Raw genomic sequence first — 24,483 nt, 5'->3', positions numbered from 1 at the left:
AGTACCGCTGCCAAATGAGGTGAAGCAGGTGGCTACTAGGGAGAGGGCCTTTTTGTAGTTGCACCCCATTTATGGAACAGCCTCCCCAGTGAGGTTCACTGGGCATCATCACTTTGATCTTTTACATGCAAGATAAAGACCTTCCTTCAAGCCTTTTAAATTTGATTTTAAAAACTCAAAGTTTTTTTAATATTGTGTTGTGTGTGTTTACTTGATGTTTTAATGCTGTGTTGAGCTGCACAGAGAACAATTTGTTATGGGGTGGCTAACAAATAGTTTTAGTTTTTACTATTACTGTGTGCCATGGTTGCAGCCTCACTTTGTTCAAGTCTTGTTGAACAAAGCAAGGCACTTCTGAACAAACATGCACAGAATCACATTGTAAAGCAATTTGGACTAGAGTTAATATTGCAAAATTACTTGCAGATCTGGCATCACAACTAATGCAGCAAAATGCTTTTTAGAGCATACTGCACTCCAGATAAAACTAGCAAAGATATTTCCTGTCAAGTGAGCAATTATAATTCATTCAATACACCATCCTTCCTAAAGTGGTTCAGGGTGGTTTACATTAAAATCAAACACACATAATAAAACAATTAAAATCAACAAACATTGATTCAAGCCAGATTGAAACTCATTAAATTAAAAAAACAACAACTAGATATCATTAAACGCCAGACTAAAATGATGGGTCTTTAAAGGAAAAGCATAAAAGTTGTGACTGTGGCTCCTGAAGCTTTAGGAGGCGCCATGGAGGTAATGAGCAAGTTGGGGACTGGAAAGCCATGGGAGGAGAAAGGTAGCCTAGAGCAGGGATTCTCAATGTTGGGTCCCCAGATGTTAATGGACTTCAACTCCCATAATCCCCAGCCAAAGGCCACTGGGCCTGGGGATTTTGGGAGTTGAAGTCCAGTAACATCTGGGGACCCAACATTGAGAATCCCTGGCCTAGAGGACTGGGGGAGAGGCAGCCAGGAGGTAGCCCCTGGCAGTGAGTGGCTGGTGTTCTTTGAACACATCTGCTTAATTATAGCTCTGCCCCGATGCAAACCCTTTCTCAAGAAATAGTATTTTATATATTTGTGAAATAGCACATTAGGAGGTCCATGAACCAGAAGGCTGCTTTTTCTTTCTTACAGAAAAATAAATACGTTGTCTCTGCAGGCCCTGGACCCCTCAAGCCAAAGGGGCACTTAGAAAAAGATGGACTAATTCAGTCTTCTGCCATTTATTGCAACCTTGGTTTACTACTTATGTGCCAATGTCCATGAATTATGTGTCCCCATGGAGTTCATCTAAACAGCATGCTGTTCTGGGAGGCTTCTTGCCACAGAGCCAATTAGAGTAGTGTCAGCCTGATCTTGATCAATATCAGAAACTGGGACTTGTCATACAAGTACTAAATTTAACAAATACAATTGTATAATACTATCCCAGAATAAGCAGTTACCAGAAAAATAGGTAGAAAAACTTAAAGTGGATAACTAAATGCAAGACACGAGCAGATTAAAAAAATAGGCAAATAGTCACTGGAGAGAATTAAAAGCTAAACATAAAATGGTTGACTATAAGCCATTCACAGATATTTTCATGCATAATACACAGCAATGCTGCCTAAGGACTGGGAACTTTCTTTTCCACCCCAGTTCAATACATCGAAATCAAAATATGCTAAAGTCTACATAAAAGCAGGCTGGTTCAAAATCAATCATTTTACACTTAGCCTGAGATGAGTTGAATGAGTGTGGTGCAGGAATGGCAACAAAAATTACACAAAAATAGAAATAGCTTTGACTAGCGCGGGGGGCGGGGGGGGTGGAGAAGACAGCATATACAAGTTGGGCAAGTTGGACAGCATACAAAAATTGGGCAACTACGTCAAGAGTTCACAAAGATAAGAATAGGTACATGTGTTTCCAAAGGTATGCAGAAAAGATGCCATACTTTTGAGTTTGGAGTGCTGTTCAGAAAAAACAATAGGAGTTTAAACAGAAAAGAGGAGAATTAAATTATGACTGGCATGCACACTCTTAAGGTTGCCCTTTCCCTACCTTGGGTCCCTAGATTGGACTAGAACTCTCATCATCCCTAGCCATATGATCAAAACTCATTCTGGTTGGAGATGGGAATTGTAGTCCAACATCTGGGAACTGAAGGCTGGGAATCCCTGCCCCTGGGGCAGCTCTTCCATAAGGCAAGGTGAGGCAGTTGCCTCAGGCAGCAAATGATGGAGCTACCAGTGAGGCACCAAGATGCCCTTTGCTTTAAAAAAATTGGGGAAGCAGAAAACTGGAGTGTACAGAAGCATGGGGTAGCTCTTGGTGCCTTGCCTCCAGCACACAGAGGCCTTGAGCTGCCACTGCCCTACCATACACAGAGACGTATGGGCCCAATTCTTTCCCAGCATTTTCTTCCACACGTTACAGGAAACCCAAGCCATTCAAGGACACCAGTCGCAATTAACATCACCTTGCATGCTTTTTGCCACTGAAAAAAACAACAGGTCATTTCTGTATTACAGTACAACTTGACCCCAAGTGGAGATTCAAATGTGGACTCTCACATTCTTAAGCCCAACACTCTAACCAGTGCATCCTCTCTTGCCCTCATACATGAGCACTGGATTTAATTTCAGGCTAGCTGCAACCCTGGAACATACTGCTTTCAATGCCTGAATTACGAAGGTTAGGGCTGTTGCTCAATTAAAGAAATCTTAGACCAATGAAAACTTGCAATTGATCAATTACATGCACAACTTACTAAAATAGTTTTGAGGTGGGGGGGGGAGGAAAAATGCTTTGCTTTTTTGATTATCCTGTTATGTATTTTAGCAAGTGCTGTCTTACCTCTTGTAAGACAGCACTTCTCTCCTGTTGAGGAAACAGGGATAGCCTCTTCTAAAATGGCACTTACCATCTGCAGTTGGTAAAATCTATTTAAAACATGTTGCCTAACCAGTTGGAATGCCTTTTTAATCCATTTCCAAGTTTTTGATTAAAGATTGCAGCCCTAGAAACTCAAGAAAATAAGCAGAATGTGCATGGAGTGTACCGTTTCACTCCAGGAAACAGCAGTTAACCACCACTATCACCACAAGTATTTATATAGCCTCCAGTGTGTTCTAAACCCCTGCACTTTATTAATCATATTATAATGAATATCAGAGCTGGGAGGAGGAAGGAAGTGTGTCATGACTGATTACTTCTACCCCAAAAGGTTTGGAAGTTTAAATGAAAAAGTGTCCCCCGCCCCATTATAGCAGGCCCCACGTGGGCGGGTTGCAATGCTATGGAGAAAACTAACCAACCTATTTTGTGTGCTGCCACCCAGAATCCCATTGCTGCACAAAAGGCAATGCTTTTATTTACTGTTTATCATATTTGCATCTTATCTTATTTCCAAGAAGTCCAGAGATATGAAGGTAAAACAGGGGTGGCCAACTTCAGGCTCTCCAGCTGTTGGACTAGTCACAATTTATTGCAGCTAGGGGTGATGGGCCTTGTAGTTCAACAACAGCTGGAGAGCCTCAAGTTGGCCACCCCCACTCCCAAGACAGAAGGGAGAAAATCTAGTAACACATTCCATACCCCATTCAGTATTCAGTTGCACTTGGCTGTGTGTGTGTGTGTGTGCACGCGCGCATGTGCACGCACACACAGATTAGAGTGAGCAAAAGGGGGAATGTAGATAGATATACCTGGCCAATTGCTAAGGCAGACATGGCTCTTTTTGGTGCCATTGGGATAATGCCTACATTTCAGCTTCTCCCCTCCCCAGCTTAATCAGCATTAACCCAGTTTCCTGACTTAACACTAGTGTGGAGAAGGCACACAATGTAGGCTTTTTCACACACCAACTCATGCTGATGAGGGCCAAGGAGCTGCAGAGTACCCCCGCAGCATGATAAGAAGGCGTGGCATCGCAGCAGCACCCACAGCACCTGGATACCTCAAGACTGGATTAAAGGCAAAGCATAGTTCTGTTCGTCCTAACATGTCACTAAACTCTGTTTTTGCTACAACGGACTAAGGGCTTCCCCTCTGGAAGGTGTTAACCATAAAAACCAACTCACTCCCACACACAAACCCCCCCCCCACAGTAATAAAAGATGCATTTAAAAGCCTGTTCTAATTCTCAAGAAACAACCTAGGATGGGGCTGGGATAAGCAGGGCCAAGAGTCCCTAGTTCTCCCCCCTCCCCATACACATGTAATCAAACCAAGTAAAGGCTGCCATTCATTCTTATTGGGGGGGGGGGGGAGTCTGAAAAATAAAATCCCACCCTTCCTCCAAAGAGCTCACAACCACCTTACAAGTTAGGTTACGTGGAACGCACATGACTGGCCCAAGATCACCCATTGAGCTTTACAGCTAAACAGGAACCTGAACCCACGTCTCTTCAGTCCCAATGGGACACACAATATCACTGTCCAACCCCTTCCCTGCATCTGGTACAATTTACTTTGACAAAACTCAAATATATGTTCTCCCCGTAATTAAGGGAGGAAGGCTCCCCTTCAGTCACAGTGCCCTTGGCCTACTTACCATCCCCTCTCTCTTCTAAATATACCCTATTCACCTGAATCCAAGATTAGGTTTCTCCCCCAAGTTCATCAATGTTAGAAATCGGGAGCGGGGGTGTCATCTTAAATTCAGAGTCATCTTCTATTCAGCTCAATAGAGTATAGGATGTGTGCTACAGTAGGGACTATCTTTCAAGGCAACTGGACAGGCTCCCTTCCAGAGTAAGTGTAGGTGTAAGTGTGTTTATGCACTACACACCACCTCTAATAATCTCCAATCCTACCCCACTGGGAAAGGACAACTACCCGAGATGCTTTGCCATTTATCTTCTCCCTTTCCATAGTTCCAGGCCCTGCTTCATAAAGACCATTTATTAACTAACTCTGGAATGAAGCCAAAGTGATCCCAATAAGAAAATAAATAAAAGTTAGTATGTTGAATTTTTGTCTTTTTTGATTGATGAAAACTTGTTATGTAAGACCATTTATAAGAACTGTTTTATGGTATTTCCAAGAATGTTTTCCCCTCTTACTCCAACAAAAGAAAAAAGGACACAGAGCAAACCATTTATACATTTACTTTAAACAATTATCTCTGTGAAACAATACTTTATTCCATTTTACTGTCTACAACTAGTGACAAAATAGTTTGAATCCCACATAGGATTGCCATTTCTGCTGTAAAGTACCATAAATGATTGTTATATAAAAAATTACTAAATTTGAAAATCTGTCAGGTTGCAGGTTTTTGCATTAGGAAATAACCTGTGCATGTTCATGCTTTGACAAAAAGGTCTTAGCGCATGCCATTTTAAAGAGCAGCTTTATGTTATTGCGTTAAAGATATTTGCAGATAAAAGCATCATTGAGAAAATACATTAAGAAATAAATTTAATCCTCCAGTTTCTCTCATTAAACCTACTGCAAAAAGTGCCTATTACATACAATGATCAAATGCCATCTAGATTAGCATTTATAAAATGCAGCAATTCCACAAGACTGCAAAGCGTTACAAGCTCAGTTGTCCAGTTTCCCCAGCATACACACTCTTTCGTAAATAACCTTAAGGAGATCCAACAAGAGAGATATATGCTCCTCCTAAAAAATGTTTCTGCTGTGCTGGGGAGGAAGGGCAGGGGAATTGCACAACTATTTAAACCATAGCTTCTCATTGTTATATAGCCAGCAGCCACAGAAACATAAAAAAGATAGAAATATTAAATAAGATGATTGGTTAGAAGAACACATTGAAATCTAGAGAAAGCTGCTAACACTTGGGCATCTGTCTGAAGAGGGAAAGAAATCCAACACATACACATTCACTGAGAACCAGCAAACACCACCCATGTAGGGAAATGGGTACAACACATCCGTGTGCAGAAGCCATGTACACACAAGCCTGGGGTGGGGTGGGGAATAACAGATCATATTGAGTAATGCATGGGAAACCACGTCTGGCCTCACAGATCTTCATGCGGCAACCTGCACTAGGCTGTACACACACCAATGTGCAATTTGAAGGCTAAAAGAGAGAGAGGTACATCCAAGAAACTTGAGTGATGTAAATGTGTTTTGAGATATCTTTTTAGATGTTCATGGGTTTAGCATAATAGTGAATGACACTGGTAATGTTCCATTATTACAACTTCTCTCTCCTCAGGGAAAGAAAAGTTCTGCAGTCAGATCCCTGAGACTGGAAGAACTTGCAACATCAGGGAGCTCTCTCACTCAGCAGGGGGATGTGGCAGCAGCAAGGGACAAGGTGAGCAAGCCATCTTCTTGCACGTTTCCTTTGCACACTAGGAACTTGCTTGACTGCCCCCACCACCCCACCCCGCTACTGCTGCCGCCACCACTCTTCCCCCTCAGCAGCTGGGGAGAAAAGCACCCCACAGCTGAAGAGTGCAATCTTGTCTGAAGGGAAGGATGGGTGCTTCATTCCGCAATGAGGGGGAAGAAATGCCAGCAATAGAGTGGGAAATGCCAGCCAGTACCTGTAGCATAACAACACTTGATTTATTGCTATAGTACAGAGACGTTAACAAGAGTGCTCAAATCATGGTTACAGCACTTTGAACCTCTTTGGGATGTACATGTCTTGACCCTAAGATAAAATTCTCATTGTTTTAAACTTGATTTAAAGACACACAGATACACTACCAGCAGGCAAACTTCTTGCATCTGTCATTCCTCAATTACTTGTTTATACACAAAACAGAACCACCAACATCCACAAGTTTGCAAGTTTAGGTCTTGTGAAGACAAAAGAAATGCTCATCCACATGTAGGCTTATCATAAACCTTGACATCAGTAGTCCACAGACTGATTTCTAATCTGAATACCCCAAACTATACCCAGCAGCCTCCTCCTCTGGAAGGATTCTGGGCGAAGTGGTCTGAAAAAAAATGCATATCTTTAAATACTGGTATAGTACTCTTCTGTTGCAACGTTAATGAAAAGGAAGCTTCATTCTACAAATAACTGGCTTTAAAACCTGAACTATCCATACTGTTTGTGTTTTATGTTTAACTGCTTTATGCTAAACAAAAGTCTAGCTACATGAGTTGCACCAATAATTAAAGGAGTGGATACACTCTCTCTCACTCTCCCCCCCCACCCCCGGTGAAGGTTTTTTTGTTTTTGTTTTTTCAAGTAGGCCTTTACAATTATTTTGCTCACATACCCAAAACAGAATCAAAGTGCTTATGCATTCCTGGCACATACTAGGAAGTTTTACATGTTCTTATAGAAACAAGAAGAAACCCAAGAAATATTGCAAGTCTGTACAATAACAACCAGAGCCAAGTAGGAACTAACAATTCAACAACATGGAAGACCATTGCAAAGTTCTCCATATACACATGCAAACCAGCAATCCTCTTCAGACATGCAAAGAAGGGGATGCTGTCCTTGTGTACATTGTACATTGTCCCGAGAGTGCAGTGGCAAGCCCTGTCCCAGAGCTCAACCACCAAGAAGGCTCACACCACAGCGCTCTCCACACTTTCAACATTTGCCCCTTCAGACAAATGGGCATGATGGCAGCCATTTCTGTGATCAGAAGGCTGGAGCACCCCAGCCTTCCAATCACAGACACGGCTGCCGCCACATTTGTAACATTTGCCTCTTCACAAACACAATATAAGTGTGAAGAGTGTGGGGAGGGTGATGCTTCTCAGTGTGTGCTCACTGGGGTGGGACTTCTGGGCCCCTTCTCAGGATACTGTGCACAAGCTCAGCTTCCTTGTTTCCTTTTTGTGTATCTGAAGAGAGCTTGCACATTATGTAAAACTGAAACACTGGCTGCAGCCCTGAAAATATTTATTAGCCATCCCATTCAGGATTGGAGGCCACCTGTTGGATGTTAAAAAAAAAACAAAAAAACCTCTTGTTGCTGACTGCAGTGTAACTTTGGAATTTACAGGATCACTCCAAAAGCAATCCAGCATGTGCATGGATGTGGAGAAGAGAGATACATCAGAGCTGATTGCCTATGTAACTTTTCTAGGGACAGCCCTATGACTGACCTAGGAAGAGTCTCTTGGTAATAAACTCTAATAACCTTTTTGCATGGCATGCATTCCCAGAAACTCTTCAGCCATAATCCCAAGAGCAACAAAAGATTAGGTCAAAAGTGGTTCTTAATGGACAACAGTTAAGGTCAGGAACATAATTAGCTCATTGTAGGCAGCAAATTGCAATTTTATGGTTGGCACCAAGAAAAGGGTTTCCTGCAACTTTGCTCTTCACATAGCTTTCACTTTGATTTGCTTCATCTTCATTTGCTTCTTCTCAAGTTTCTTCTGCTCACGCCGCAGAGCAGCTTCCTGTTGGAAAGATTAGAAGTTGTATGTGATTATCAGATCCTATGTTTTGTTTACAGGGGGAAAGATGGCCACAAGGAAAAGAAGCCGTCTGGGCAAACTAAGGGCTCTTCCAGATAATCATTCTATTGTGCAATGTGTTGCTTGGTTGTTGTGGGTGATTCAAACATCTCCTCCCACCCCCAGCTAATCTATTTGTTGTAGGGAAAGATTAAGTTGTTGTTTGGCAAGTTTCTCTTCTTGTAGATGGGAGGCTATAAAGTAGCAGATTAGGTCAGGACCACAAAGGCAGAGCTACAATGCATCTTTCTGAGAAGGTGAGACTTCCCTTTGCATCCCAGATCGCTCTGTTCTATGGCTTTCAGGCAAACTTGCAACTGGTAGAACACAGCAACCCATATGACAGCTCCGCTGGCCACCCAACCTACAACCAAAAAGCAAAGCACCGAACTTATGTTGGAAGGCACTGAATCACTACACAAGATGGGCAGAATGCCCTATTTATGAGAAGAACATGTTCCAGATGAAAGAATTCCTTTTCTCCCTATAGACAGAAGGGCACTACTTGCCACTGGAACACAAACAAGCAAAACATCTCAACATGGGAATGAAACCCTCCGAGAGCCCAAATACCCTGGTAGCCACTCAGTCCTACTGCTGGAGAACTCTGCAGAGGCAAATTGGCCAAGGCCAAGGCATCTGTCTTATAAGGTCTCACAAATGTGTGCCCCACTGATCTCTAAAGGAGCTCTCTACCAAAAGATTGCTGAAGCTGCTACACACTTGACAAATGGGTTAAAATCCCATGTGGCTCCTGTAGGTGGAACAAGGTATCAGCCAGAGAAATGGACCCTAAGCAACTGAGAATACTTATACCAGAACTGATCTCCTTTTGGAGTATCAGCTGCTGAAATACAGTAAGCATCCTAGGAAGAAACATTGGGGACACAATGGAAGATCCTGCCTCTTCAAAAAGTGGCTTTTAGCTCTGCCTTCCCAGTCCCAGAGATGGGACTTAAAAGGGAACCAGGATTTGGTTGTCTATAAGAAAACCTCATCTCATTAGCACTCTAACTATAATATGTTGCTGCATGGCAAATGCAGCTTCTTGTCATCTTGAAATCAATGGGACAAGTACCAATGAAACAAGTTAGTCATGACTATTACTTTCCATTGATTTCAATTGGACTTAGTCATGAATAACTTAGTCTGGAGGCTGTTCAGCATGATAATGTTCTAAAGGACCAGAGCAAAAGACAATGGTCGCCAGGCATACAGAATACCTCAACCACTAAGAGTCATGACTCAATCAAGACAAGTTCTAGAAAGAAGGTCCAAGAGGAACTTTGGCAGCTTTTCACACAACCCCATGGAGGCATGGTTTACATGCTGATAATTAACTGGCTTCAAGGTTTCTCTGAACTGATGTCTCAATCTCTATTTCATATACCTCATCTGTCATTTTTGCATGAAGAACAAGCAGAAACCTGTGTAGCCTATTACTATGCTACAAGCTAGGCCAAATAAGAGGGAATAAAAATTTAACAAGTGAGTTTTACAGTACAGCAAACAGTACAGACACACAATTTTTCGTGCTAGTTTTGTTACTCCATAGAAACCTCCGCTCTTAACCACACCAGCTTCAAACAAATCTGATGTCTTTGGCAAGAGCTCAGCTCTCAATTAACCATGAGCTTTCCCCAGAAGCTTATTTTACCTCCAGGCGGCGCTGTTTCTCTGGATCTTCCTCATTCATGATCCTCTCTTTCTCAGCCCGTTTCTTCTCTTCCCGGCGGGACTGAGCAGCCTCTTGTCTTTGCACATGAGTTAGCTTCAGAAAGTTCTCTTCTACACGTGCCCTATTCTTATCTGCTTTTTGTTTGCCCTTTGCCCCAAGGCAGGGAGAGATGCAAAACAAGACATGGTTAATGTAATTAAACACTACATCTGGTGATGTTGCAATGAGTAAAACGTAAGAGTGATTAAGATCTTTGGATACTTTCACATACGGCAAAACTTGGCCCTGAGATGTTCCCAAACTGGCTGGATTACTGTAATGCACCAAGCTGCCCTAACGTACATGTGCAAGCTGCTCTCGAATACTCTTTGGAAGTTTTAGAGTGTACAGTGTGCAGTGGTTCTCCCAACAAGAATGCAAGGCCAGAAGCACCGTAAATTAATGTTCTAGCACCTGACTGAATTTCCTATGTCAAGTCAGGATGCTGGTTTAGTTTCTAAAGCCCTACATGGCTTAGTCACAGAAAATCAAGACACAATCTCTCTGCGATCCCCACCCACACTCTTAGTGTCCTGTCTCAAACTGTAACATCAGTCAAGACAGACTATAAATTCATACCCCACATTCAAACAAGGGCATACATAGTTTATTCACAGCATGAGGGATGGCAACTGAGAGAAGGGAAAATTGTAAAAATTAAGAGCAAACTTTGATTCTTTTTTAAAAAGAGGTACACATTAATGCACAACTTACTTCTCTGTTCAGACGGAACTTTTTCACTTTGTCAATGGAGTAAATAACCATATTCATCAGAGGCAGCAGAGCCTCCATGTCTTTTGGGGAAGTGTTGCCTGATCCAGGCACTATAAGGCAAAGAGATATTTTCCTGAGATTAATGCTCAAGACAGTTGGGGAAAATTTTCAATCATATTACTGAATGCGCTCTGCATTGCTCAGCTTTTAACACAGAAGTTTTAATCGGCATCTAATAATAATAATAATAGGGCTGTCAACCACCATTCCCTCTAACTGGGATTCCCAGATGTTATTGACTACAACCCCCAGAATCCCCAGCCAAAGGCCATTGCAGCTAGGGATGCTAGGAGTTGTAGTGAACAACATCTGGGAATCCCAGTTAGAGGGAACACTGCTGTCAAATAATTGAAGGGATTTCAGTCAATTTGTGTTTAATTAAATTAAGTTTGCATATTAGCAAAAAGCACCACTTTTAAAAAGCTGGTGTACACATGTGTCGTGGCAGACATCTGAGAAGAGGCATTTCCTCCTGTGAGAGAGAAAAAGGAGAATGTCTCTCATTGCTTACTGTGTGCAATTCATATAGATACTTCTATGCAAAATATTTGTTCAAAGTCTGATCCACTTTTTTTTTAGTGAAAAGGTTTTTTTAATCAATCCAAGCAAGCACTGCAGCACTAAACAATAAACAAGCCACAAACACGTCAGGAGTTAACAAAAGAGAGGAGATTTTATTTACAAAAATGCACACAGAGAGAAGATTCTAACACTGCATTTCATGCTCTTGCAATGCAAGTAACTCCATCTGCATGGAAGAGTTAAGTAGGCTACTTTTCTCAGGGAGGGGGAAGCTGCTTTATTTACAAGCACAAAGATCCAAGGGTGACTTCAGGATTCTGTATTATTACTCAAATATCCTTACGATACACAAGAAGCACACACAGTTGAAATCAGAACAAACTTCTTGCCAGAGAACATTAAAAATTATACTCCAGTAATGGAACATCAGGAAAAAGCCATTTGCAGAGGTTCCAGAGGCAAGGCCTATGACTAGCCCCCACCCCTCCATAGTGTCCAGGAAAGCTAATAGGAAGCAGAAATGTGCCCTTCCTTCAGCGCCACTGAGATGCTGAAGGAAAAGTATTCATCTGCTGCCCAGCCAACATTCCTGGGCACCACAGCAGGGAGCAGAGGTTCAGCAGGCATGCACAGACTAGGCCCCATTCCTCTACTAGGTGGGTCTCTGGGACCCCTTTAGAATATGTAGAATTTTAGATCCCCAAGGTACAGGGGATCTACAGAAAGGTAGTTTGAAATCAGGAACCCTTTTCTTACCATTAAAGGTAAATAATAGTGTCTTCTTCGTTTCAGGTAGTTTCAAAGGCTGACCCTCCCTAGCAGGGGATAAAAAAGCAGCATGGGTGGAAGAAGATACAAGACATGCAACAAACAGTGTTGGAGCAGTAGTTTGATAGCACCATAAACTGCTACAGGCTGGGCTCCTATTTGGGTGCATTTGCATGTGCCCTGCAGTAAATGTCAGCCTTGAGCATTTTAAACTGTTGCAGGAAGTTCCTGCAGTAGTCCAGAGTGTTTCAGGAGTATGTTTGTGAATATACCTACAATGGATTGCACCGAAAAAGTTGGTGGGGAAAATCTGCTCTAGCAATAAATTTCCTTACCTCTATCAAAATCTGTTACAAGATGCAGGAAGAAACACCCAAGGATCTTCATCCTAGGAGGAGAGCTGGTCTTGTGGTAAAGTGTGCCGTTGAGTCGGTGTTGACTCCTGGCGACTACAGAGCCCTGTGGTTTTTCTTTGGTAGAATACAGGAGTTGTTTACCATTGCCATCTCCCTCATAGTATGAGATGATGCCTTTCAGCATCTTCCTATATCCCTGCTGCCCAATATAGGTGTTTCCCATAGTTTGCGAAACATACCAGCGGGAATTCGAACGAGCAACCTCTGGCTTGCTATTCAAGTCATTTCCCCACTGCAACATTAGGTGGCTTGGTCTTGTGATGGCAAGCATGAATTATCCCTTTTGCTAAGGAGGATCTGCCCTGGTTTTCATCGGAATGGGAGACTACATGCACAAGCACTGTAAGATATTCCCCTTAGGGGAGGGGGCCGCTCTGGGACGAGCATTTGCTTGCAGAAGGTTCGAAGTTCCCTCCCTGACATCTCGAAGATAGGGCTGAGAGAGACTCTGACCTGTAATCCTGGAGAAGCCACTGCCAGGCTGTGTAGACAATACTGAGCTAGATGGACCAATGGTCTGACTCAATAGAAGGCAACTTCCTAGGTTCCTATGATACCCCTATATTGTGCAAAAAGCAACACTGAGGGCATTCTGATTGCCCTTTTCCTGCAGCAGAGGATTTGTCATGGCAATCTGCTCCCTTCACTGAAGGAGGAATGTTGTGATGGATCCTTGCCACTGCTTTACAACACAACCATCTGTTTTATGGAGCTATTTTTATAGCAGGTAGTACCTGTGACTTACTATGACAGATCCCACTGCTACTGCCTATACTTCTTCCAACAGCAGCACGGTAGGCAACTGCAGGATCATATCTCCTGCAGCAACACCCAAAATTGCTGAAGAGGCAAAGACATCATTCTTCCTAACAGATATCCTTATTTAAACATGTAAAAACTCCCAATCCACATATCACAGAGAAGATCCAGAGCAGAGCTCTGCCACCAAGTTAAAACAAACCCTCAGATTGGCCGCATTGGAATTCCCAGCTCATTATTATCACAGATATACAGAGGGATGACATGCTATAGGCAACCCTGCTTGTCTGATTTCCCCCCACAAGCTCCAGTGCAACATTAACTTGAAATCCCAACACTGCTTGCATCATACTCACTCTTGCATAAGTTTTGGACCGGAAAACTGGTCCGAAAAATGGACAGACTCAATCTTGTCAGCATAATGTGTGAGGAAGTGGATCATCTACAAGAAGAAGAAAAATTAAGGTATAGAGTACCAAGAGGGACACAATTTATTATGCTACTGTATATACCATCTGAAGCGACTGGAAAACTAATATTTTTCCATTAGCCACAGGTAAAGTTATACGACAAAGAACACAAGATGACCCCTATCAAAGGCCCAGCTAATCTGGCATTTTGTTACTAGATGCCTTTAAAAAGCTTACAAGGACGGCATGACAGCAAAGCGTTCCCATTTTTATCACCAGCATCTAGTGTCTCCAGGCTTAAGAGATTCTACTTCACTATCATGGCCAATCTTTGAAAACTCTGCCGTTCATTAAATAGTTTGCCTTTTTAAAAAGCAGTGGATTCCATAAGAGAATTTTACATCCCTGCAGCAAACCTGCAAGTTCATGTTCCTATTCTGGAGATGTGGTATGGTGTAGGGGTGTGTCCGAACCGGTCTGGAGGCCATTCTAATGGCCTCCGAACTGCCGGACCGGTTCGGACTGGGCCGGTCCGGGTCCGGGTGGGGGGGGTCTCACTTTAAGGGTGGGAGGGCTTGCTTACCCCTCCCGCCTCTTTGCCCCCATCAGAGGCCGTAATCTATGGTAAAATTGGGGCGCTGGAAACCAGCCGCCCCAGCCGCCGCCGCCGCCCCCCCCCCCCCCGTGAGCAGATTAGAGAAGGAATCGCCGGAGGCCCGGTCTACCCGGCTTCTTCCCGGCGGGTAGACCGGGCCTCCGGCAAAAGCTCTAGCGGATAAAGAGCTCTAGCGCGCATGCGCGCGTGCCCAAAGCCCCAGTTGGGCCGGAGGCTTCGATAAGAGAGGAGCTCTGTTCGCCAGCTCCTCTCTAATTTCTTTAAACTTGGTGAGCACTCGTGGGGGGGGTGGCGGGGCGGGAGGGCGGCAGTAGCCTTTCCTTCTCTAATCTGCTCACGGGGGGGGGGGGGGCGCGGCGGAAGCGGCGGCGGCTGGAGCGGCTGTTTTCCAGCACCCCAATTTTACCATAGATTACGGCCACTGGCGGGGGCAAAGAGGCGGGAGGGGTAAACAAGCCCTCCCCGCCCTAAAATGCAGGCCCCCCTTCGGTGCTGGTCCGGACTGCTCCGGACCATGCACATCCCTAGTATGGTGTGGTGAGCAGGAAAAGAAGTCACAGTTGAGAGATTAGAGAACTCATATAAAATCCTCAACGTTCAAGTGGCAAGGATGCCTTTTTATTTACTTATTGGATACTGAAGACAACCAGCTCCAGCCTGCCCTGCTTGAGAGAATTATGCCTGAAACATCTGGCTGGCTACTGTTGCAAAAGAGTACTGAGCTAGATTGACCTTTGAACTGATCTAGGATTGGACATTCTGATGTTTTACCCAATGATGCATCATTTGAATGCATCACTACGGATGCATCACTTGAAACTGCAGGTCCTGCCATTCAAAATCTATTGTATAAAATGGTAATAATTTGAACAGACTGTTCTGCGTTAAATTGTGAACCATTCTTTATCACTACAATGATCCTGAGAGACTCACTGGGCTGAAAGTTCAAAGCCACCCAGTGACCTCCACTCAAAGGGAATTGGGAATCTGAATGCCCACGAGCCATGTTCAGTACTCTTGTTCACTGCACCACACCAACACTCTCAATGTCAAGAAGAGCAAGAATACAATCCTGTTTTTATCCTGAGAACATTGGTGTCTGCATTCAAAGCTGAATGCTCTATTTTTCCAAGTCAAGACAGAAGGATCCTTTATATAGGTTTTTTAAATGAACAAACTGATTCCAAGTGCAGCTTTGGAAAATAATGTTTTGGCACTGGTTTCCCCATTATAACTCCTGCAAGATTCAACATTCACTATACCCTGACCTTTACCAATAATTTGACATTACCTTGGTATCCATCATTCCCTCTGTAACCTCACCCATCTCTGACAGGATAGCCAGCAACTCTGGGAGTCCATACTTTGCCCCAGTCTTGGGTTTATCACTGCAGAACTCACTCTATTGGGAAGAAATTGTCACAGTATTTAAAACACACTTCTTTAAACAGATTCTCATTCAACTTAGTCAAACCCTGGAAACTGATTTCAAGTCTCATCAGCTGGAATTGAGATTCTTCTTAATGTTAAGTCCTGGCCACATGTCTCCGACAGCTTTATGCTTGGCTGACTGCACAACAAGCTGTCTGTTGACTCTTTTAAGTGCTTCTTCCACATCTATGTTGTGATTTAACAGACAGCACTATTTCCACTTTTACCCCACCTTACTGCAGTTTCCAACCACCAGCAGTATAGAAGGAAGTGACATATAACACGTCTCTTCTGAATCACCCCATCAAAAAGAGAGAGAAAAATTACATTGACTTTTAAAGATTGACATAATTTTTTGCAATCATCTCCCTGAAGCACCAGAGTAAGTTATTATGGCATTTATTTATTTTATTTTTTTACACTTATATCCCGGAGTAATTTCACATTTCAGGAGTAGACACAAAAACAAGATTTAGGTGAACTCTAAGAACAAAATGTTCTAAACAACACTCCTTGTACCCCAATTCTTTTAGTCACTATTTAGTATCAACTCTGTCCCTCTCTCTTATGGGGCTGGAGTGAGGGTATGGGGGCAGAATTTACCCTTCTACTGTCTCTAACTCCGAGAGCTCATACTTGAAATAACTTTTCTTTATGGAAGTTTGCATCACATGAAGCGCCACCCACCATACTCCAGCCTTCTCTACCCACACAACAAAATGGTGGTGGTGGTGGTGGGGATGTAAGCCATTATTCCAGAGGCACACTTCCAAACTGAAGCAAGTAGACAAAAGGAACAGAAGACCTGCTTGTAAAACCATTTCTAAGACTCCCAGACCTAGGATAATAGGAAAATACAGTTTCCACAATAAATGCATTATGAAAGTAGTTAAATTGAAAACATGTTCAATACTGTCTTACGTACATTTCCTAAAGCCATTTGCTTTACAACATAACCTGCTCTTAACACACACACACTTCACTGAATGCACGTTGATATCAGAATTTCTGTGTAATGGAGCAGTTTATATAGTGATGCAGTTTATGTGTTTTTATAATTTTCTTACAGGGCAAACCTTAAACCTTAAAGAGTTACATACGGACCATATAGGTTTTTTTAAAAAAATAACTACAGATTATAGTGCTCACCACATACAAACAACAGTCCTGGACTATGTTTATATTAATTCAAAAAAGGTGGCTTCAGCAGCAGGCAGGGAATTAGTGTGGGTTCTTTTAATCATTCAGGAAATGAAGGATACTAGTACAGGTGGACCTCATTTGCGGGAGTTCCATTCTCACCTATAGGCACAAATAATGAAACTGCAAATAATGAAACATTAACTCTTGGTGGGTTAGGCTCCAAACGGGAAAAAAAAACACCTAGAAAGTGGAAGTGGAGGGAGAAATAAGAATAGAATTATACAGTAACTTGCGCTAGAGCCCTAAAACCCTGGAGAAATGCCCTCGAAAACTCCCAAGTCACAGCCAACGTTTTGGCAAAAAAAGGGCTTGTAGTTGTTTTTCTAAAAAGATCTTCAAAATGGCTCCATGCTCTAAAAAAGCAGCCGGAAGTGACACCAGAAGTCATTTCCAGCCACTCCACAACCACAAGTTTTAGCTTATTTTCACATCGCTGATAAAGAAACTGGGTCCCTAAGACACGCCCACGAATATGTGAAACTGCAGTTGCCAGAATGAAGGGTGATGAGGGCCACCTATATGACAATTGGCTTTTCTGGGGATAAATGACTATTCTTATTAAAGAAAATAGCCAAGAACAGTCTGTAGATAGGAACTGTACCAATTCACAGAAGCTGTTGAAGACACCTATGGTTGTATTAAGATCCAAAAAGCAAAGCATAATGAACTCCCATTTCCTCCTATCCTTCCTCTGCACACAAGGAGATTAGAAATGTTGATTTCTGGTTTGTGGGCAACCCATAGTTTGCAAATTAACAGCAAACTATGGTTTGCCATAGGAACAGAAGCTTCTAATCCCTTGCATGCAGTAGAGGAGGAGGAGGGAATACATAAGCCCAAGGCTGACTGCACTCTCAATGCCAAACGTGACTTAGCATTACATTTGAACATAACCAGTAAGCGGATGTATATTCAGTAAACATATTGACCATACCTATTCTCATTTTATTTTTGGCATAAAAGAGTGATTTAAGAAACTTACAGTGACAATAATATTGAATAATATTGCAATTTTTCATACTGTACTCATCATTCTAGCTCAAAGGGTTTAGCAATCCCTCTAAATGGCCCAATACATACCAAGTCCTGCATTTCTTTCTGAAGCCGCACCAAGGCTTTTCTTGTTCCAACAGCAAACACGTAGGTATCCATGTCTTCATCATTCATAGTAACTTTTATTTGCTGTGCAACAGAGAGATTTGGGTTTATACAACAAGACTTATCCATTCAGAAAACAGAAAAGAACAAATGGAGGCTAGGACTCCATGTTACAGCAAAGAATGTATACGAGTTCAGGCATCACAAGCAGCTATGGACCATGATCAGGATCAAATTGGTGGAATATCCAGAATAATAATGATTTTGAGGGTTCCCTAAACTAAAATGATTAGAGAAAGTCTAAAATAATGGACCACTTCCTCTTTGTTGTAAAATGGCCAATAAGCTGCCATTAACCCACTTCAGTAGCAATGTATACCACTTCCATATCAATACATCTACTGCCACCCTAAGAGATTCAATGGCTTTTTCAAACCACATTAGAACTAACTGAGGTATATTGAAAATTGGCATACTGCTTCATTTATTTCTGCTGTAAATGTTATTCCTATCAGAACAACAGTAATCATAGGGCAGTCCCTAAAATAGTGAGGAAATTTAAGAGATTGACATGGCAACTTCACGACATGTCTACAGTCATCCCCATTTTGGCCAGAAGATGCATCTTGAATCTTACTACATGACTATGGGTTGAGTGTGAATAACAGAGAAGGCACTCATCTTCAGCATACAGGAACAACTCTTGACAATTATGTGTCAAGAAAAGCAGTATTCTGCAACTTGAATTATTCAAGTGTGCTTATAAAATATTTAGCTTAACTTATTCTGGTTCCGATAGACCTGAGGTCTGGGAAGGACCTATGCAGAGCACTGAAACCTCATGCTCTCTGACTCAAGGTCCTGCTCAGACTCCCAAGTTTTCACTAGATGCTGCTCACAAATTCAAAAGTCTATCTTCATAGCCATGGCTAGACATTTCAGTGTATTTTTAATAAAATAAAGAGATGATGATCCATTAGTTATGGATGCATAGAATTACCCACTCCTGTGCATAAGCTTTTAGGCTGCAGTTCTAAACACATACCACTTGATCACAGGCTGGCCTCATCATTCGAGCAAGGACATTCAGTAGGTCTTGTCTCTTGAGAAACTGAAAAACAGCATTTTGGCCATGGTGAGACTCCTGACTTAGAGTTTGCAATGTTCTTGAAGGCACAAGAACCCCCACCCCAACAGTTGTGGGGTTGTGTAATCTTCTACAAGTGACAATTACATGTAGAAGATCCATCCCAGAAATCCAGAAATCTCTACTGTAGCTCTTAATTACAATGTAGACATTTTATTTTAATATATATCTTGTATTTCATTTGTATCCAGTCTTTCTTCCATCAAAGAATTCAAGGTGGAGTTCTGTCCAGGCACTGATCAGACCCAGATATGCTTAGCTTCTGCAACGTTGCTGACTCCAGACCATGCCCTGGAGACATTTGCCATTTTTGCTCTTGGGCCTTGACACAAACAAACAAGAATCCAACTGCAAGCTTTTGCCCAAGGACTTCAACACACTGTTCCCTCTAACAGGGATTCCCAGATGTTGTTCACTACAACTCCCAGCATCCCTAGCTGAATGGCCTTTGGCTGAGGATTATGGAAGTTGTAGTCAACAACATCGGGGAATCCTTGTTAGAGGGAACACTACTTCAACACCATCCCAATTCACCTCTAGCCATCTTATCGATTCTTATGGGGAGAGCTGAACTTCTATCTTGCTAGGCCCCACCCTCTCACAATGGGATGAGACAAAGGAGGTGGAAAGCTGAGCTGCAATCCCTCAGAAGACCTAGCAGGATGAGGCTTTTCTTTTCCCAGGTCCCATGTTTGTCCATGCAGACATGGAGTGGGGCAAGTTATTGGTTCTGCAGCTTGCTTCAGAACTTTCTTCATCTAACTCTTATGCCTGTCTGTAGCTCCCAGGTGCTAGAATTAAGTGTCCTGTTTCAGCTTTCTGCCAAAAGTAAAAAACCAAATTCACATATAGATTCCTTTTTAATTCACACATTCTCCCAAAAGCTTGGTTCAGAGCATGAAACTCAAATCTTTGCCTAAGGGGGAAAGATGTAAGAGGAGCAATTTTCAGATATTTTAAACATGCAACACTTCAAGATACATTTCCTCATACCTTGAGCTGGATAAGCATGCCCTCACAACACACCCGACCGGAACACCACAGGTTGTAGATATGTTCATTCTCTTGGTTCAGCTTGCCTGTGCTTGTGGCTTCTTTATTTGTCCCATCATCCCCTTGAAAGAACACACACAAAAATTGGAAGATAAATAATTATAAAATTGAACAAGTTGTTTGCTTTAAATATTTAGGCATAGTTTTCAGGCAGCAGAAATGCTCATTTAAATTATGCACTGCTAAATGCTCAGAGATCTACAAGGACTATTTTCTCTTTTTTTTCATTCCAGGGATGCCTAATTTATACTTGCTACAATTAAGTTATTTTTAGCTAAATCTTCCATGCAGTTACTCTATGGAGCTCAGACTGGACCACCAAAAAAATCTGGTACATTAGGAGCCCTTCAATCCAAAATTTTTAGTGGTATCTTTCAGGTACCACGGTCTGTGCCCAATGCAGCACTTTGTCTGGAAGCAGGGATTTCCAAAATCGAGAGACAGACATGGGTATCTTTGATCTATGGTTAAAATTGAATTTCCATCCTTCAGGTCATGCTGCACTGATGCTCAAAAATGGTTTTCAATCTTATTGCAAACAAGAAGTGGAGAAAAAGTTGTTATACCATGGGCTATCCCCAGGTTATTTAAAAACTATGGATTTTTCAAAAGCCAGGTTGGTAGTTAAGCAACGTGTATTAGACATGGAGAAGCAGACAGACCTTAGTCATATAGCTAGATGCATTATCTTGGGAAACCAAGGTGTCATTAATAAACCAGCTAGATATCTTGGTATAACAACTATTCCCAAGTATGACAAAGTTCATCTCAAAGCATTTCAATTGGCAGTCCTAGAGGGAGGTACAATAAAAGACCTTATGCTGAGAGACTTTGCCCCTGTAACAGTGGGAGTATAGAAACAACTGCACATGTACTGCTCTATTGTCATTTTTAAAGGGATATTGGTGATTACTATTTGTTACCCTTCATAAAAAGTATTTCTGGGGCATTCGGATAATTTTTATTTAAATTTTGTTTTAGCTGATACACCTGAAGAAATTTCTTTAAATATTGCCAAGTTTTGTTCAATAGCTGGGAAATTTTGTCAGAAGCTGGTAGCTTCCTAAGCTTAAATTTTTAGTTTGAGCAGTGGTGGTATTATTAGTTAAACCTCTAAGTCTAACTGTATTATGAATTTAAAAAGATTTCCCTCCTTTTGTTTCTCTTATTGGGATTTTGTATAATTTTCTTTTATGTTTGACTTTGTTTTATGATCAATGATCAAAATAAACAATTCGTTCATTCAAACACACAATAAATAAATCAGACTCCTCTGTAATGGACTTTATGCAGGGCTGCCTCTGATGACAGTACACAGGCTGTGACTATCGCAGCCCTGTCTTCCAATGGGAACAAGTTGCCAGGTACACATTAGCCCAATGCTCCAGCTTGTGAACTGGGTCAGTTGCCTTTTAGGCTCAATTTAAAGTGCTGGTGATGGCCACAAAACCTTGAAAGGTCTCAATCAGCAAGCAAGCCCACAGGACTACCTCCTCCTCTATATTCTGCCATGGCCATGAATACTGACCAAGCATGCTCTGGTAAGTACAGTACACCATTATGCATCAAATCAGGTCTACAACAGCATGCAGAAAGAACATTTACATGGTTTCCCCTCAACTTTGGGTATCCTAAGTCTGTAAACTTGTACAAGTAAAGCAAGAAATTACTATACAAACTTGGTATGGTGTTTAAAATAGTAGATATTAGCATATTACCAACTCTGCGCCGTTAAGGTGGGATGGACTCTAAGTTCAATTAAGTAAACTTATAGCAAGCTTTGTCATTGTCACTGCCCTTTCTTAGTGGTGATGTTTTGTCTTCTTGCCACTGCTAAACCCACTCCTCATCCTGCCCCAGTTTATTTTGCCCAGCTCTATATTACTCTGCATCTCCACATCGCACCACCCAAGTTTCATTTTGAGCCTTGATGCTGGGCTCACCTTCTCATACTAACAACATTCCCACCTTTTTCCTTGGTGACTTCAACATTCATGCTAATACTCTCTCTGACTTAACTCCTTTCTATTATTTAGGCCTCCACTTCAGGACTTATCCCCCAGCTCAATGTCTTGGCACTCACAATCTTGTCTTTAGCAAAGAGTGCTCCATCTAACCACCACCTTGTTTCTTTCAACACCTCACACTTTTCACCATCATCCTGCTCTACCTCTTGCTTCTTCCATAAACTGCAGTCCAACTTTGCAATGGCTTCTGCCCACTCCTTAGACTCTGCAGTTTCCATCTCTTCAGTTGTTACTATTTTTATTTACACAGTCAGACAGGTGCTATTGACTTGTTTGTTTTATCCAGACATCGAGTCCTTCCCAAGGACCTGGGATGCCAGAATTTTATTGTCAATTGTTATAGATATCGTCGCAGAATATAGGCTGTTCCCAGTAAACCTGCTTTTTGTAATTGGCTGATGGTGATTTCTGTGGCCCCTATGGTGTTGAGGTGCTCTTCAAGGTCTTTTGGAACTGCGCCCAGGGTGCCAATTACCACTGGGATTATTTTGGTCTTTTTCTGCCACAGCCTTTCAATTTCAATTTGTAGATCTTTGTATTTGGTGATTTTTTCTATTTTTTTTCCCTTCTATTCTGCTATCCCCTGGTATTGCTATGTCGGATATTTTGACTTGTTTTTCTTTCTTCTCGACTACAGTTATATCTGGTGTATTGTGTGGCAGATGTTTGTCTGTAGTCGGAAGTCCCATAATATTTTTACATCTTCATTTTCTACCACTTTTTCAATTTGATGGTCCCACCAATTTTTGGCTACAGGTAGCTTGTATTTTTTGCAGATGTTCCAGTGTATCATCCCTGCTACCTTGTCATGCCTTTGTTTGTAGGCAGTCTGTGCGATCTTTTTACAACAGCTGATTAGGTGGTCCACAGTTTCATCTGCTTCTTTACAAAGGCGGCACTTGCTGTTTGTTGTTAACTTTTCTACTTTTGCTCTTATTGCATTTGTTCTTAGTGCCTGTTCTTGTGCAGCCAGTACTAAACCCTCTGTTTCTTTCTTCAAGTAACCATTCTTAAGCCATTGCCAGGTCTTGGTGATGTCTGATTTTCCAGTTATATTGTGCAAATATTGACCATGCAGGGGCTTATTTCTCCATTTTTCTGCTCGGTTCTTGGCTTGTTCTTTCTTGTAGGCCTGCTTTCTTTCATTGGTGTTGAATAGTTTCTCGTTATTGACCATTTTAAATGCATCTTCTTCACTGTCCTTGATATATTCTTCAAGGCCTCTTTTCTCCTCCTCTACTGTTTGATGGACTTGCAGCATTCCTCTTCCACCTGAGCTGCGAGGGAGGTATAGCCTATCTACATCACTGTAGGGGTGTAGAGCATGATTGATGGTCATTATTTTCCTCGTCTTACGATCTAGCGTCTCTAGCTCTGCCTGGGTCCAGTCTATTATTCCTGCAGTGTATCTGATAACAGGTATAGCCCAGGTGTTTATGGCTTGTATGGTGTTCCCGCCATTGAGTTTGGACTTGAGGATTTTTCGAACTCTCCTGATGTATTCACTTCCCATTTTTCTTTTAACTTCAGTGTGTGCAATGTTATCAGCCTGGAGAATGCCCAAGTATTTGTAATGTTCTTTGTCTTCCAGGTTCTTGATCTTGCTTCCATTGGGCAGTTCTATTCCTTCTGTTTTTCTTATTTTCCCTCTGTTTATTATTAATGCAGCACACGTGTCTAGTCCAAACTCCATTGCTATATCGCTACTGAATATACGGACAGTATTTAGCAGTGATTCAATTTCTGACTGGGGCCTTCCATACAACTTCAGATCGTCCATGTACAGCAGATGGTTGATTGTACTTGATGTTTTAGATGTTTGGTATCCGAGGCCTGTTTTGTTTAGTATAGTCATGGCGATTACAAACAACAGAGGGGATAGTGAGTCCCCTTGGAAAATGCCTCTTCTAATGCTAACCTGTCCAAGTGTCTCCCCATTGATTGTTAACTGTGTACTCCACATGCTCATTGCTTTTTTATATAAATATCTGAATGTTTTTGCCACCAGTTGTTTCTAAACATTTTAGTATCCATGTGTGAGGCAATGAATCGAAGGCTTTCTTGTAGTCAATCCGTGCAACACTTAGATTGGTTTTTCTTCTCTTGCAGTTTTCTAAAATCATTTTGTCAA

The 24,483-nt window shown here is 42.0% G+C and overlaps 1 protein-coding gene across 2 annotated transcripts in view; it reads right to left on the bottom strand.

The window, feature by feature from the left end:
* Positions 1–5,088: 5,088 nt before the first annotated feature.
* The window catches only part of CCDC47 (coiled-coil domain containing 47), a 32,623-nt gene continuing 13,228 nt past the window's right edge, over positions 5,089–24,483 (bottom strand). For both annotated transcript variants that reach the window (XM_053262192.1, XM_053262191.1), the window contains 9 exons: positions 20,266–20,387; positions 19,171–19,236; positions 18,108–18,209; positions 15,685–15,795; positions 13,724–13,809; positions 12,181–12,239; positions 10,843–10,952; positions 10,069–10,236; positions 5,089–8,354 (listed from right to left, as the gene is read on the bottom strand). In XM_053262192.1, the coding sequence (XP_053118167.1) occupies positions 8,274–8,354; positions 10,069–10,236; positions 10,843–10,952; positions 12,181–12,239; positions 13,724–13,809; positions 15,685–15,795; positions 18,108–18,209; positions 19,171–19,236; positions 20,266–20,387 (905 nt within the window). In that variant the 3' untranslated portion in view covers positions 5,089–8,273. The remainder of the gene's footprint in view (positions 8,355–10,068; positions 10,237–10,842; positions 10,953–12,180; positions 12,240–13,723; positions 13,810–15,684; positions 15,796–18,107; positions 18,210–19,170; positions 19,237–20,265; positions 20,388–24,483) is intronic.

This window comes from Hemicordylus capensis, chromosome 6 (assembly GCF_027244095.1).
Source record: "Hemicordylus capensis ecotype Gifberg chromosome 6, rHemCap1.1.pri, whole genome shotgun sequence".
Lineage (NCBI taxonomy): Eukaryota > Metazoa > Chordata > Lepidosauria > Squamata > Cordylidae > Hemicordylus > Hemicordylus capensis.
Note: the sequence above shows the minus strand (reverse complement) of the source record. Positions and strands in the feature narration are given on the sequence as shown.